Source organism: Perca fluviatilis, chromosome 7 (assembly GCF_010015445.1).
Source record: "Perca fluviatilis chromosome 7, GENO_Pfluv_1.0, whole genome shotgun sequence".
Taxonomy (NCBI): Eukaryota; Metazoa; Chordata; class Actinopteri; order Perciformes; family Percidae; genus Perca; species Perca fluviatilis.
Genome location: NC_053118.1, coordinates 28,918,527 through 28,931,936, shown reverse-complemented (window position 1 = coordinate 28,931,936; position 13,410 = coordinate 28,918,527). Strand labels below are relative to the sequence as shown.

Sequence of the window (13,410 nt, the reverse complement as noted above, 5' to 3'; positions counted from 1 at the left end):
GCCCCTGGGCGCAAACAATTTGTTTGTAGGACATGAAAGCGCTGAATAACACTGGAAATTACGCGGATATGAGTACCAGTTGTGATGCTTGTGAAACGTCTTTCACCTTAAAGTGCTCATATTATGCATTTTGGCTTGTTCCCTTTCCTTTATTGTGTTATATATCTTTTTGTGCATGTAATCGGTTTACAAAGTGAAAAAGCCCAAAGTCCACCCCAAAGGGACTTACCATCTCCAACAGAAAACACTGTTCACCAACTGCTCCAGACAGCTCTATTGTAGTCCAGCCTTTACTTCTGAGACAAACATGCGTCACCTTATAACATGTTATAATGCTAGCCTAGCTGCTAGCGTGGCACGCCCTCATACTTTGCTTCTGACTGACTGGTAGTCCTTACCTAGCTACTGCGCATGTGCGACTCCCAAAAAAGATGGAACAGAAGTGAGATGCCTCACTCTATAGCTAAAACAGAGAGCTCAACACACAGTGTGAAAAGAGGAGCTGCAGCAATGCGCAGTACAACAAAAACATGGTGTGTTTTTTTGAAAATTAAACCACGTAAACCTATTCTGATAAAACCTCTAAATACAATTATGAACCTGAAAATGGGCATAAAATATGAGCACTTTAAAAAGTAACGGTCTTAAGTTATTAACTATGAAAGGTCTTTTAAATTTTGAGATGATGTCGAATGTACATTGACACACACAATTTAAAGTGACCTATTAAATTATCAAGTGTTTTTCATATTTTGTTGTAGCCAACTGTTTGTTTGGCCCGGATCTCCACATGCCACCACCTGCTCTCGCAATTTCCCTGAAGGTAACAGGAAGTAAACAAATAATTACCGATAATGCTGAGCTGAAGACAGCCCCAGCGGTCTTCAGGAAAGATGCAAATTGTTCTATTGGTTATTTGTGGTGGTTTTGACAACCCTTACAGGGTTCATGTGCACCAGGACTGTGCAATGATATTGTATTGCTTATCATTTTACAAATATCTGTTGTCCAAATGGGGATTCCAAGCAAACTGCAATTAAAGCTAAAGGAATTAGAGAAAGAATTTTAAGGGTTTTTGTTTTATAACAGTGGAACACAGTTCAATGCATTAAGCATTTTGACTTCTACACTTGCTTTTTAGACTACACTTTTATTATAATATCAGAAGATGTTGCTTTAGTACTAAATCTAAAGCACTATTTCCCTTTGCCCAGACACTTTATGAAACTTCACTCTTGGTTAAAAAAAAAACTGAATATACATAGTTTTTTAAATCTTATTTTATATAGCTGAGCCTTATCCTTAGAATGAGGCACTAATAAGCTTTTGAGAACTATATTTTGGGTTTAAATTAATCTCAATGTCTTGATACAGCACTACGATACATCACTAGTCTGATTCAGGAAGGTAAGCTCATTTCCAGTAGCAAACAATGACTGTGAATCACGCGTAATATTAGGCAGGGGCTTTGGACATGAACGAAGTCACCACACCCTCATGTCCTGATTGTCCTTGGTTAACACATGCCGCTGTGATGCAACATCCGTGTATTATGAAGCAGAATAACTGTGCTGGTGACTCATTAACGAATCTTGTCGGATTCCACAAAGCTGAGTTTTAAATCGTCCACTGCATGTCTGAGGTGAGATTGACTCACTGAAACGTGCTGCTTTAAACTGCTTCAATAATGAGTCTCAAAGGATGATAACAGTATCAGAACTGTGCATGAGAGAGAACGTAAAACGTTAGATGGTTGGACCAGTGATTCATAGCAAGGATGAAATGGATGGACAGTCGGTTGTAAACCTCGACTATGACTACTCCGATAGTAGTGACACATCACTGTCTTCCCTTTAAAGTTGTATGTCAGTAAATTTTCCTCCGCAAAGAAAAAGGGAAATCCACTGCTCACAGTTCAGCTGTAGCAAAAGTCAGTTTTGACCAAAACTCGGCTCTACCTGTTGCTCTGCTGAAACACGCGGAATATTTTAGATTAAGGCTCTGTAACTTTGACTTGAACTCTGGTACCATGGTGTTACTTACTGGTGTGGGTGTTATTGGACAAATATTGCCTTGACTGTCTATAAATCTGTGACACATCCTTCCGGTTTTGTTGCCACTTTCATATTCAACTGAAGAAAATCCTGTGTTGTGTTGTGCTGGCATTTTATACTTTCCATATTGTCAACAAATCGCATGAAAATGCCTTAGTCCATCTCTCAGTACTTTCTGACTTCCTGTGGATCACAGCCCAAAGCTCATTTGTTCCTACTGTAGATGTACATTTTCAAAAATGGGTCACAAATATACAGTTTCATGTTTTTCAAAAGGCTTCACAACTTTCTAAAATAGCTGGGCACTGTAGATTTTAATGCCTAGTCAAACTGGAGTAAATAGTGCATTTTGGGGACTATTTTCAGCTGCAGATTAATACACGAGCGTTTACAGCTAGTTCTAGTATTGATGTGTTTGTAATGCTTTTGGACAACAGTGGAGCTCTATGGCACAAAGGAATAAGATATATCAATCTTTGGCTACAGACAGCACTTCTTATGTATGTTAAGTAGGATGCATACGCACGTTTTGGTCTTTTCATGGGATTCATTGAGAAGGAAAATGTATTGTTTTATCCTTTTTAAGAAGTTAATTTTTTGATGTCCGTATGGGATTTGAAAATACTTTCATTGTCTGAAAAAACTCTTTGTAGCTACAGAAAGCAGCAGGATGATTAAAAATAAAAATGTCCTCACCACCTCATTACACCTCTATTCCTGCTTGCGCTCTCGTCACAGTCCTGAGTGCCAAATTTACACTTTAGGCTTCACACTTTTTTAAATAGCATTCATTTGAAACCCTGATGTCATGCTAGACCAGAACCCCAGCTGTGGTTTAGCTGTGGCACTGGAGAGTAGTGGCTGCTGGTGGGTAGCAGTTGTTTCGGTGGAAAACGCACGCTATGCTCATCTCTGATTCAGTTATTGATATTGCACAAGCCCAGTGTGAGCCAGCTCTTGGGAAACTGTCTTGTGATGGCGTTGGTCTTGTGTGAGGATGGAGCGTAAGGTTCAGTGACTCAGCTCACCTGCCGGCACAATGACCCTCTTCTCCTCTGTGGCGCTGCTGGGCGGGGTGACCGTTGGTGGGCTGACGCGAGGCTCCGGGTACGAGGCCTGGTAGGGCATTGGGGGCCCGTCGTTGCTCATGTGTCTGGAGCGCTTTGTGACGCTGCAGTCCACAGGGGACTCGCGGCTAGAACAGGCAAAGGAGAAAGCAGGAGCATTTATTTTTTTTATTAGTTTATTTGTCAGGCACCATGCACGGTTTAGGCCCTGTACCAGAGTTAGCTATACAGCAAATTTACATCTGTGGTCCCTGTGTAAGCAAAGTGTAATTTGATCATTAAATATCTTATTGATGTATATATTCTTCAGTGTCTGTACACTTCCATTTATCCAGCTGTAAGTACTGCTATGATTTCAAATAATGAGACATTTACTATGGCGGCTGTTCTGGCAATAGATTTCACAGTTTCTACTGGGTGCAAGTTTATTTCCTCTTGCAGTGTTTGCTAATATCTTGTAGCTGACGGGAGATAAAATGAGTCCAAGACTGTTTTACACCAACACGATTCCAGTGAAAAGGTCTATAAAGAATAGACTGGTGCTAACCTGGAGCCCACTGCACCAGCTAAATAGAAGTTCAAACTTAGCCTAGTTAAAAGACCGTGTTTACTAAGTGTATCACTAAATTTTAAAAGGGTTGCATCACTCACACTAGATTTTACCTAGAGATTAGTTGTTGTAAATATTTACACACAGCAACTGCCAGTGGGCTATTTCACAAAACCAAGATAAGGGATTAAGCCGGGATTTCCCAGTTATCTTGGATGAATTTAGCCTTAACTTGGTTTCACAAAAGCAGAGGCAACTAAGTTACCATGGAGATTTATTCTGTACAGCTAGCCTGGTCCAGACCAGTCTAACAGCCAGGATTTATTTAATCCTGGAGCCTTTTCTGTTCACTCAGCAGTGGTTTTACCTTATTGTTATCAGCCTGCATTAAAATACAACCGCTGCATATTGCTGTTCAGTTAACTACTGTTATTATTTAAAGTTGTGACCATTAATTTTTATAATTATTCATGTGACATTGTTACTGTTATATTGCTGAATGAAGACTGCTGTTCATATTGTTGTTAGAAGTTTGATGAATATATTACGGCAGTTGTTGAGATAATTAGAAAAGGCTGATCAAATTTCAAATGTGTTTTAAATGAAGTCTGTTACTAAGGGCAATACATACAATGCTGTACATGTGTGTTTCTATAGTGGACCAATGCACCTTGAATTATTTTAGTTGATTCATTTTTTTAAATATTATTCTTTAACAATAAAGGATCATGTTTGTTCCTCTTCCGTTTGCATTGTATTTGGCATTCTTAGCACACAATTTGTGTTTTCCAATAAACTGGGACTATAATTTGGGAGGATTGTACAATTTTAAGAACATATCCTAATTGTACAATCCTCCCAAAATGTAGACTTAGTTCACTGGACCAGTAACTATCTAGTGTTGTATGCTACACTGTACAGTCATGTCATGTCACCTTATATTTTGCTGGGGGGAAATAACTGATGAATAGTCATGTTTACAGTGTGCATGGAATTTATCACATAATTATCTTTATAGTTTCTAGATTTTAGAGTCCAATTTCTTCAGTGTCTTTCTTTCCTAGGTCTATATACGAGGAAGCAAAGCATATAATATGTAAAGAAGGAAACTCGGCCTCTGTAAAAAAAAAAAAGAGAAAAAGCGTGGCAGATAATAGCGGACCGACTGAATGATAGGCTATATCTAAAAATATACATTTACGAACTACTGCTCTTAACTGAAAGCATTCAATGAGTCACTTGTCATTTGCAAAAACGAACAGTTGTACACTTTGCATTAAAAGCGAGCAGTGGAAGTTGATATGACTCAGGTAATTTATATTTTAGCCCATGAGAGAGAGGGAGAAAATGTTTGCGCATCATATTCTAGCGTTGTAGAAAATTGAGTAACATTATCTTCTGCTTACTTTTAAGCACCAAAGAGTACAACTGTTAATTTGTGCAAATGATTAATAGCCTAATCCTTGAATGGTATGATTATGACGGTTTCCATTCAGAGCAGTGGTCAGTTAATGTGTATATTTCGGCTACTTACGCATTCAGTCGGTTTGCGATCCACGCTTTCTCTCGCTGTTTCCTTACAGCGGCCGTGTTTAGTTTTTTTGTTTTTTTTTTGTTTCACGTTATACTTCAATAAGAAGCTGCTGCTCACTCTGTGTAAAGTATGTACAACGCGATTCAATAAATCTGTGATCGACCTCGCGGTCTGTTAAAGAAAGCCGTGAACGCGCATCTATCCAAATGTCTTCATCCTGGCTCGACCTAGTCGCTCCTCCTCAGCCTGACTTGACCTTTGTGAAACGCACCAAGCCAGGCTGCACAGACTAGACTAGGTCAAGCCTCGCTTTATCGGTTATCCTGGATTTATATATTCTGCTTTTGTGAAACAGCCCCCAGGTGGAACTGGTTGATCCCACCACTAAGTTTTTATACCTCAGTAAAACACTGAAAAAATCTTCCATGTAGCGGCGGTGGAAGAAGTACTCAGATCCTTGACTTAAGTAAAAGTTCTACCAAGTACAGAACTATTATGGCCAAAAGTAATTAAAGAAAAAAGTGCTCATTCTGCAGAAATATGGCCCCTGTTCCTGTTACATATGAGATGATTAGATTGCATGTAGCGTTTTACTGCTGAGGTGGAGATGGTTTTATCTACTTTAAATACAATTTGGTAGTTTGGTGCAGTGGTTCCCAATCTAGGGGTCGGGCCCCTCCTATGGGTCATCAGATAAATCTGAAGGGTTGTGAGATAATTAATAAGGGAGAAGACAAAACAAAGTTATGAAGACAAAACAAAGTTATGACACACTTCTACTTTGTTTTTTTGTGAAACATTGGACCATTTGAATGTTTTAACAACTCATAGAAATCTTAACATGACAAGGGACAGTGTTTTTTTTTTTGTCAGAAATGTTAGAAACCACTGGTCTTTAAGCAATCTGTGGTATTTTATAAGATCATGTTTTTGAGGTAAAATTTACTCCGAAAACGTACTAGTAACTTTGGCTCTCACACAAATGTAGTGCCATTAAAAGCACAGCATTTCTCTTTTGAAATGTAGTGGCATAGAAGTATAAAGTAGCAGAAGATGGAAATACTCAAAGTGCAATTAGCTCAAAATAAGTAAATGTACTCGGTTACTTTCCATCACTGGCGATATGTAATGTGTTGAGTTAAAGTTAAAACAGCAAAATTACCATATTTGGAATTCAAACATTTCCACCTATGATGGATGGTCATGTAAGCAACACGGTTGCATTTGGTAAGAGAACAATAAACAAACATTTTTAGTGTTTGGAAAAGCCCCAAATGTTGACACGGACCGTAAATCTACAGTCAGATAATGCGGGAACCCGTGCTCCCCTGTGGCCTCGGCCTGTTCTGACTCACCTGGTTCCGTTGACGTGTTCGCCTCTTTTCCCAGGGTTTTGCGCCGCTGACCCCACCCACTCCGGCTCGGTGGGCTCGGGACTCTGCTTGGAGGCCTGGCTGAACCCACCGGGCGACGTCATCTCGGCCTTCATGTGCACTGCGGTGTAGGGCGGCTCGAATATGGGCTGATCCTCACTCACCACGGACAGCGCTTCCTGTCCAACAGAGCCACAGCGGTCAGTGTCTAGCATTAATGTGCCGGGTCACAACCTGTGGAAACTCTTTTTCCACATACAGACTCTGCTTATTCCACCTAAGATGCTTCAGTGAACAGAAGTAAACCCTCATTAGCTATAAGAGCTGTAGGAGTGATAACAGCACAACAGACTTTAAAGATTGAAAGATTTAACTTTTATCTAGAGTTTTAAGTTGTTGTTTTTTTACAGTGGCTATAAACAAATCTCATTTTTAAAAGGAACACATCATCCAAAATTTCTATTGAAGGACTACATTTTTCCCCTTTTTAGTTGTGAATCAACAAAATCAGTAACCAGTTAGCAGAGGATGTACTAAAAGAAATGACAGCAAATCATATCTGCTTAAAATAGAGATGGAAAAAGAAAAAACATTTATAAATTGTTACAGAATGATTCACCAACAAAAGATAAAGGGCTTGTTAAAAAGACTGCCTTTAATACTTTGAGTGAGAAAATATATATGCAGTATTATATGCATATGTAGAATGCTGATTTATACCTTTCAATTCATAAATGAGTTCTATTTGCTTTTCTTTTTTTTTCTATTTGTTACTGGATGCTCTGACTTCTTTTTAGCAGTGCTCTTGAATTGAACCAGTGACTTGCTCAGACCTCATTTTTAGAGTTGGGACCATTTAGTGTTCACTTTTCTTAGTTTTCCCTAGCTTTGTCAAGATTCAAACAGGCAGTCTTCTAATCACATGCTTTCTTTTCTAGTCTCCAAACTACCGCTGCCACAAATAAATGTTTTAAGATTCAGTGGAATTGCCCTGTGGTTGATTTAAAACTTTAAAGGTATATGTTGAATTTGGACAACCAGAGATATGAAGTTATCAAAGCACTAACAAGACGTAAACTGTTCAGGTAGTCAGGTGACTGTCTAATCTCGAAGATCAGTAACCTTAACCACGGTTTTATTTTGTCGTTAGGATTGGGGTTGCAGGGGGGAGGGGTGTCAGCTCAAGGTGGAGTGTAATCAAGATTTTAAGTCAGCCTTCCTGTGTTCAGCACCTACAGTGAGGCCCCAAAACCACCCCAAGATGGCACTTTCATCCCACGCACTTGGGAGGGCAAACACCGGACCTGTTGATCTGTCTGCTGCTCCCATTAAGAGAGTGTGCCTGTGTGATGCGACCACGGCAATCTAAGTGGGTGCAAGTGCGTGTTTGTTTAGAGGAGTTGAGCATTGTCTTTGGGCCTTGTACGTCAGTGCCGTGCTTTTTCAGTGGCCTACAGGAAACCTGGCCGCCATGTGCAGAGGAACCTTTTGGCACAGGCCAAGGGAGAGGAAATGGTGGAGGAGGGGGGCACAGTGTAAAAATGTGTGTCATTTTAAAGCTGGAAAACAACCCTAAACGCTTGTGGTCAGGGGAGGAGAGGGGGTCGGGTTCATTGGACAGCAAGAAGACTATAGCCTTGATTGAAGTGCCGCCTTCGCATTGTGTTTTTCTTTTCTATTTTTTTTTTTTTGCCTGTGTTTTTTTTTAGCTCAATTGTTGCCTGAGCATTGTAAACCACATCTTAATGCATGCCACACAGTTTGGCATTTCCTCGAAGCTGCAAACAAACTGATAGAGAAGTCAGCAGTGTGAGGGATTTTAGCAACCTGCTGCCGCTGCTGCATAAAGCATTGCTGCTGTGTAAGGGATAAGCCCTTTTTTAAAACAAAACGTTTTAGTTTAAAAAAAAAGTTTCATAACAAATATAATCTGATATTAGTTGCTCAAAATTTAAAGACACAGATGTTAAAAAACATAAAATGTTGTATATCAACATTATTGGAAATATTTCAAAAGATTTAGCATTGTGCTCCACAGGTTGGAGCGTTAAAAAAAAGATATTGTCTGTTATTCTATGCATTTTTCTTCTTTGTTAAAACTTGGCACCTACATTACCCAGAATGCAACTTGATTGCCACCAGTTAATTCCGAGATCCGGGTATGTTATGCTAGAAGCAGTTAAAGTAGCCTCCAGCAGAAATGAGGAGCGCTGGTGACGTCACTTCTTTGTAACTCCACTCCCTCAAATTTTATTTCATTTTCAAACTTGTAGTCTTCAGCCCCAACCGACGCTGACTCCAGTGACATCACTTGAGGCAATTTATCAGATTTCGCGCAGCTTCCTCTGGAGTCATAAAACACCTAAAACACCTTTTGTAACATATGCAGTACTCCCCAAGACCTGTAAACAGACTTTTGTGTGTAAAACTGTTGTAGTTCCGCTTAAATGTTAAATATTGTAAATAAAAACGTAAAATGGAAGTAGATGTCACATTCTTAGACTATAAATATCTAATTTTGCTTGCTAACTAAAAGCTAGAATTTTTGTTACAAAAGTCTTTCAAAGGGCTTTCATATTGTCCTGCTCAGCTTTCTGTTGACCGCACTCCCTGTTTTCTTCTTCTTCAGCTGATTGCGTCGTTTTACTTGTGTCGTGACCTCTTTCCCTTCTTTTCCTCTGACACACTGAATGCCTTCAGAGGCCCTGTTCTCTGTGCAGAAGTGAAACAGTTGGCTTGTGAAAAAGGCTACCAACAGCAGATTATCATAAGAAGACATGATTGTGAATAGTTTTATGTCGTGGTAAAAGTGCTCAACACTCAAACTGATGATATTATCGTGACTTGCAGCCGCTCATCACATTCGGTTTTGTACATTCAGTGACAAGCTAATGCTTTCACAACCACAAACTCCCTCTCCCGCTCTTTCTTTATCTTCCCTTTGCTCTCTCTCTCTCTCTCTCTCTCTCTCTCTCTCTCTCTCTCTCTCTCTCTCTCTCTCTCTCTCTCTCTCTCTCTGCACACTGATACAAATATACCAAAATGTGGCCTGACCGCTAATGCCACGACTGACTTCCTGTTCAATGTGTTTCAGCCTGTTGCTCAGTGACACAAAACAACTTAAAAACATGACCTTCTTGACGCTGCCTCGATGTCCTTAAATTTACTCCGGTCGTTTTAAGTTTGATAGTAAACACTTTTCACTTGCTGTGAGAGCCCAAACAACAAGTCCTGCATGGCAACCTTCAGACATGGCTTTAAGTCAACAGCTTTGCAGGTTGCATCATGCAGTCTTGCCAGTCAAACCTAGAGTGTTATGTTTATGACGTGGACGTTCATACTTCTTATATCTTTAGGAAATAACTTTTTAAATAAGATAACACGGTAACTTTAACTCCAGGAAAAGACAACATCTAAGTACAACAGCCCCATGTTTGACTCAGAGCTGTTAAACTGCATATGGAGATAATCCAAAATGTACTTTTTTCCAAATAGATTTTCTACTGTATTTTGTTTTTGTAAAATATCAAAAGGGATATTGTAATACAGCCTGTACAAGATAATATAAGTTGGCAGTCATGTTATGTTTTAAAGCCCAAAGGTTCTTACTTTTGAATGCCAGGGACTTTGAATTGAATGGAATAATAACATTTGCTCAGAAAAAAAAATGGAGTGACTTGTTTTTGCTGTTAGATATGATTTTACAGTTAATGTGTATGTGGAGCAGCAGCTCGAGTGACCTATTTCTGCCTGGCCGGAGCCTATTTTGGGAACCACATAGGGCTGACACTAACTGATTATTTTTTGTTTTAACTAATCTGCTGATTATTTTCTTGATTAATCTGGTCAGTAAAACAACAGAAAACGGTTAAAAAAAAAATCTAATAGGGCCCAAGCTGAGATCATGAAATGTTTTGTTTTGTCTAACCACAACAGTCAAAAAAAAAAAAAAGACCAGATAATTTTTCTATTGGATGGAAAAGAAATTAATTCTCTTATTTGAGAAGCTGGAACCTGGAGTTTTTTTGCTTGGAAAAATGACCAATTGATTAATCAACTAAACATTTCAGCTCTACTGGTAATTTAAAACCAGTGATTCTCAAATGGGTTGCAGAATAAAGCTGAGGGATAAGAAAATAGGATAAGGTTAAAAAAAGAGCCCATTCCACCTAAATTTGGCTTTTTTCTTGTGAATTAAAACAAATGGAAACTTTGGTTCACCTGGTTCCAACATACAGCCTACCTGTGCATCTGACCTGTGACAAGGGAACTTGCTTTGTTTACAGGGGCCACAAGCCAGAAAGATTGGGAACCACTGCCCTAATCTGCAACCAAGGATGTGGTTAACATCTTTCTTGCATGCACCAATTCATTTATATTTAAAGTCTGTTTTGTGAACACCAATATATTTCTTATTTGTAGGTGTTAAAGAGGCTGATTTGGTGACTTATGTTGGTGTCATATCATCCCTCCTACAGTTGAAGTGCACCGCAGCCTTATAAATTAAACTCATTTCATTCATGCTCTTTTGTTCATCCTAAAAAAAAATTCCCGCCGTGGACTGATGGAGATTTTATTCGAGATCAATGTTTAAACTTGAACTTCTCTGACTTAACAACTTCTCATGTTTCTAGCAAATAAAATGAGCTCCTGCTTACATTTGTATTTACCATAAATTGCTTCCAGATACTTGAAGAATATCTTAATAAACATGTCAAATGGGTGTCAACTCCCATCAGGGCTATGGAAGAATATTAAAATGGATTGAAAAAAACACTAAACTCACACAAAACAAGGTGTAGCCTACAATAACAGGCCAGAGATCAAGTATTGCAAAGGCACAGCCCTCTATATACTCTCCCATGTCTGAGGCAAGTGACAGAAAGCAGAAGTAAAAGTTAAGGCAAGCTGATTTTGCAAAGGCCCGCGCAGCTGCGCCTTCTGCTACACAAACAACGGTGCGGTTTTCACAGCTCGGAGCCGGCGGTCCGCGGACCTCTGCAGGCCGGGCCCGCTTCCCCTCACCTCCCAGCCTGCGTGAGCGGACAATGGCGAATTAAAACAATGCAACGCCTCAGTTTGTCCACTTTGTTTCTTTCTAGAGAGGTTTTGTTGCCTTTCGACATTTTTCTTTTTTTTTTCTAGTCCACGGAGCGGAAGTGTGTGCGGAAAGTCTGAGGTTTGAGACAGGAAGCCTGCCGAGCTCAGATAACGACACCTGACAAGTGCTCCCGTTTGCAGCCATAAATTATACTTAAAATAACCTCAAACCCAATCTGCTGCGACACAGAACCTAGCCTAGCCTACTAGAGAATAACTATCTGAAGAATTGCGTTTAATCAACATAGAATCCCGTATGGGAGGACTGACACAGCCTACTAGGCCTACTATAGCCTATAGGCCTACGTATGTAGGCTATTGTGCGTTTTAACGGAATAAATTAGTGATTGAAGTTTTCGTTTCAGGATGTTCTCATTTTTCTGCACTGGCCCTTTAATTACTCACTCCTTTCTATGTAGGCCTACACTTATTAGTATTATAATGTAACTGGTTGTCTTTAAGCCCATCAGTATAGGCTAATAGCCATCATTTAAATATTATTTCGAAACGAAACAAGAGACATTTAGTACAAGTTCCTCAATCCACCGAGGCCCCCTTTTTCAAATGGCCTTTTTTTCTAGTCTTACAATTGGCTGAAAATACCTTTTTATTTTGGTTGAAATGTCAAGTTTTTCGTTATAATAAATCGAATCGAGAAATTAAGAATGTCGGTACTAATATTTCGTCGAAGTTAGGTGACATTCTTCAGCAGGTTGCAAGAATATTTTCATGCAGAAATCAAAAAAATAAATAAAAGCCTGCAGGCCAATGTTGCACATTAGTATTAGATGAGATTCGTTATAACGTGAATTTGTATCTTTGTGGCCGACATTATCCGATACAGATGTTTGCCTTTCGTTGCGCAAGAACCAGTTTTGAGTGTAAACTTGATTAAAAAGTATGGCTACTTTATGATTAGAAGTCCTGACATGAAGGCCTTTTATTTCTGCATTTCTTAAGAAATGAAATTGAAACAATGGCTTCTTTTTGGTCATCCGGAGAAGATAAACCGATGTAGCTGCGATAGTATGAAATGTGAAATACCAGTCATCTGATGGAAATAGATCCTCCTGATGTTTTAAAAAGGGGCTCTCGCTGTATCCAAGTCGATCCATGGCGCCTTCAGGGACACCTGCCTTGTGCGCAGCAATAAAACCCTCCAGCATCCCTTCATTAACTTATTCTTCGTTAAAGTTTGTCAACCTAAATGTTCCGAAATTTCGCTTTTTGTGCGTTCTTTTTGTTATGTTGCGATTCCGTGGATAGTGCGAGGTGATGCTCCCATTAAACACAGCAATTAGAAGAAGAAAAAACGAAACGCGTTTGGAAATCCTCGTTCGCGCCTATAACCGGCCACCAATTAGTCTTTTTATCTGAGTGTAAAGATGTAGTGGTTAGTTGTGTTATTATAGAGCCGACATACAACCACGAACGGGAAGGAAGAGGAAATTTTGTACAAGAAGGAAAGAGTGGGGAGCTCGCATCACCGCCTTGACTCTCTCACTCAGCAGTCTCTGGTGTGGGTGGCCGCCTGTCATTTTCACCAGCAGCGTTAAAAACTCAATTCTACACGTACCTTTATCGTACAGTCCATTGCAGCAGCTTCGCAGTCTTTGTCATTTAGTCGTTATTGTAAATGTTGCAGCTTATTCCTTCTAACCTCACTTCAATACATGCAGGCGTGCATTGGCTCTATGGCGCAAACCATTGCAGTAACAATTTTTTGCTCAGA

The 13,410-nt window shown here is 39.6% G+C and overlaps 1 protein-coding gene across 4 annotated transcripts in view; it reads right to left on the bottom strand.

Moving 5' to 3' along the window:
• fli1rs (Fli-1 proto-oncogene, ETS transcription factor-related sequence) overlaps positions 1 to 13,410 on the bottom strand; it is a 19,237-nt gene extending 5,827 nt beyond the window's left edge. For 3 of the 4 annotated variants that reach the window (XM_039806238.1, XM_039806241.1, XM_039806242.1), the window contains exons 1-3: positions 13,255 to 13,410; positions 6,561 to 6,757; positions 3,083 to 3,249 (exon numbers count right to left, since the gene is read on the bottom strand). In XM_039806238.1, the coding sequence (XP_039662172.1) occupies positions 3,083 to 3,249; positions 6,561 to 6,757; positions 13,255 to 13,272 (382 nt within the window). In that variant the 5' untranslated portion in view covers positions 13,273 to 13,410. Of the gene's footprint in view, positions 1 to 3,082; positions 3,250 to 6,560; positions 6,758 to 12,722; positions 13,082 to 13,254 lie in introns of those variants that run through there. The other variant, XM_039806240.1, reaches the window with a different exon arrangement.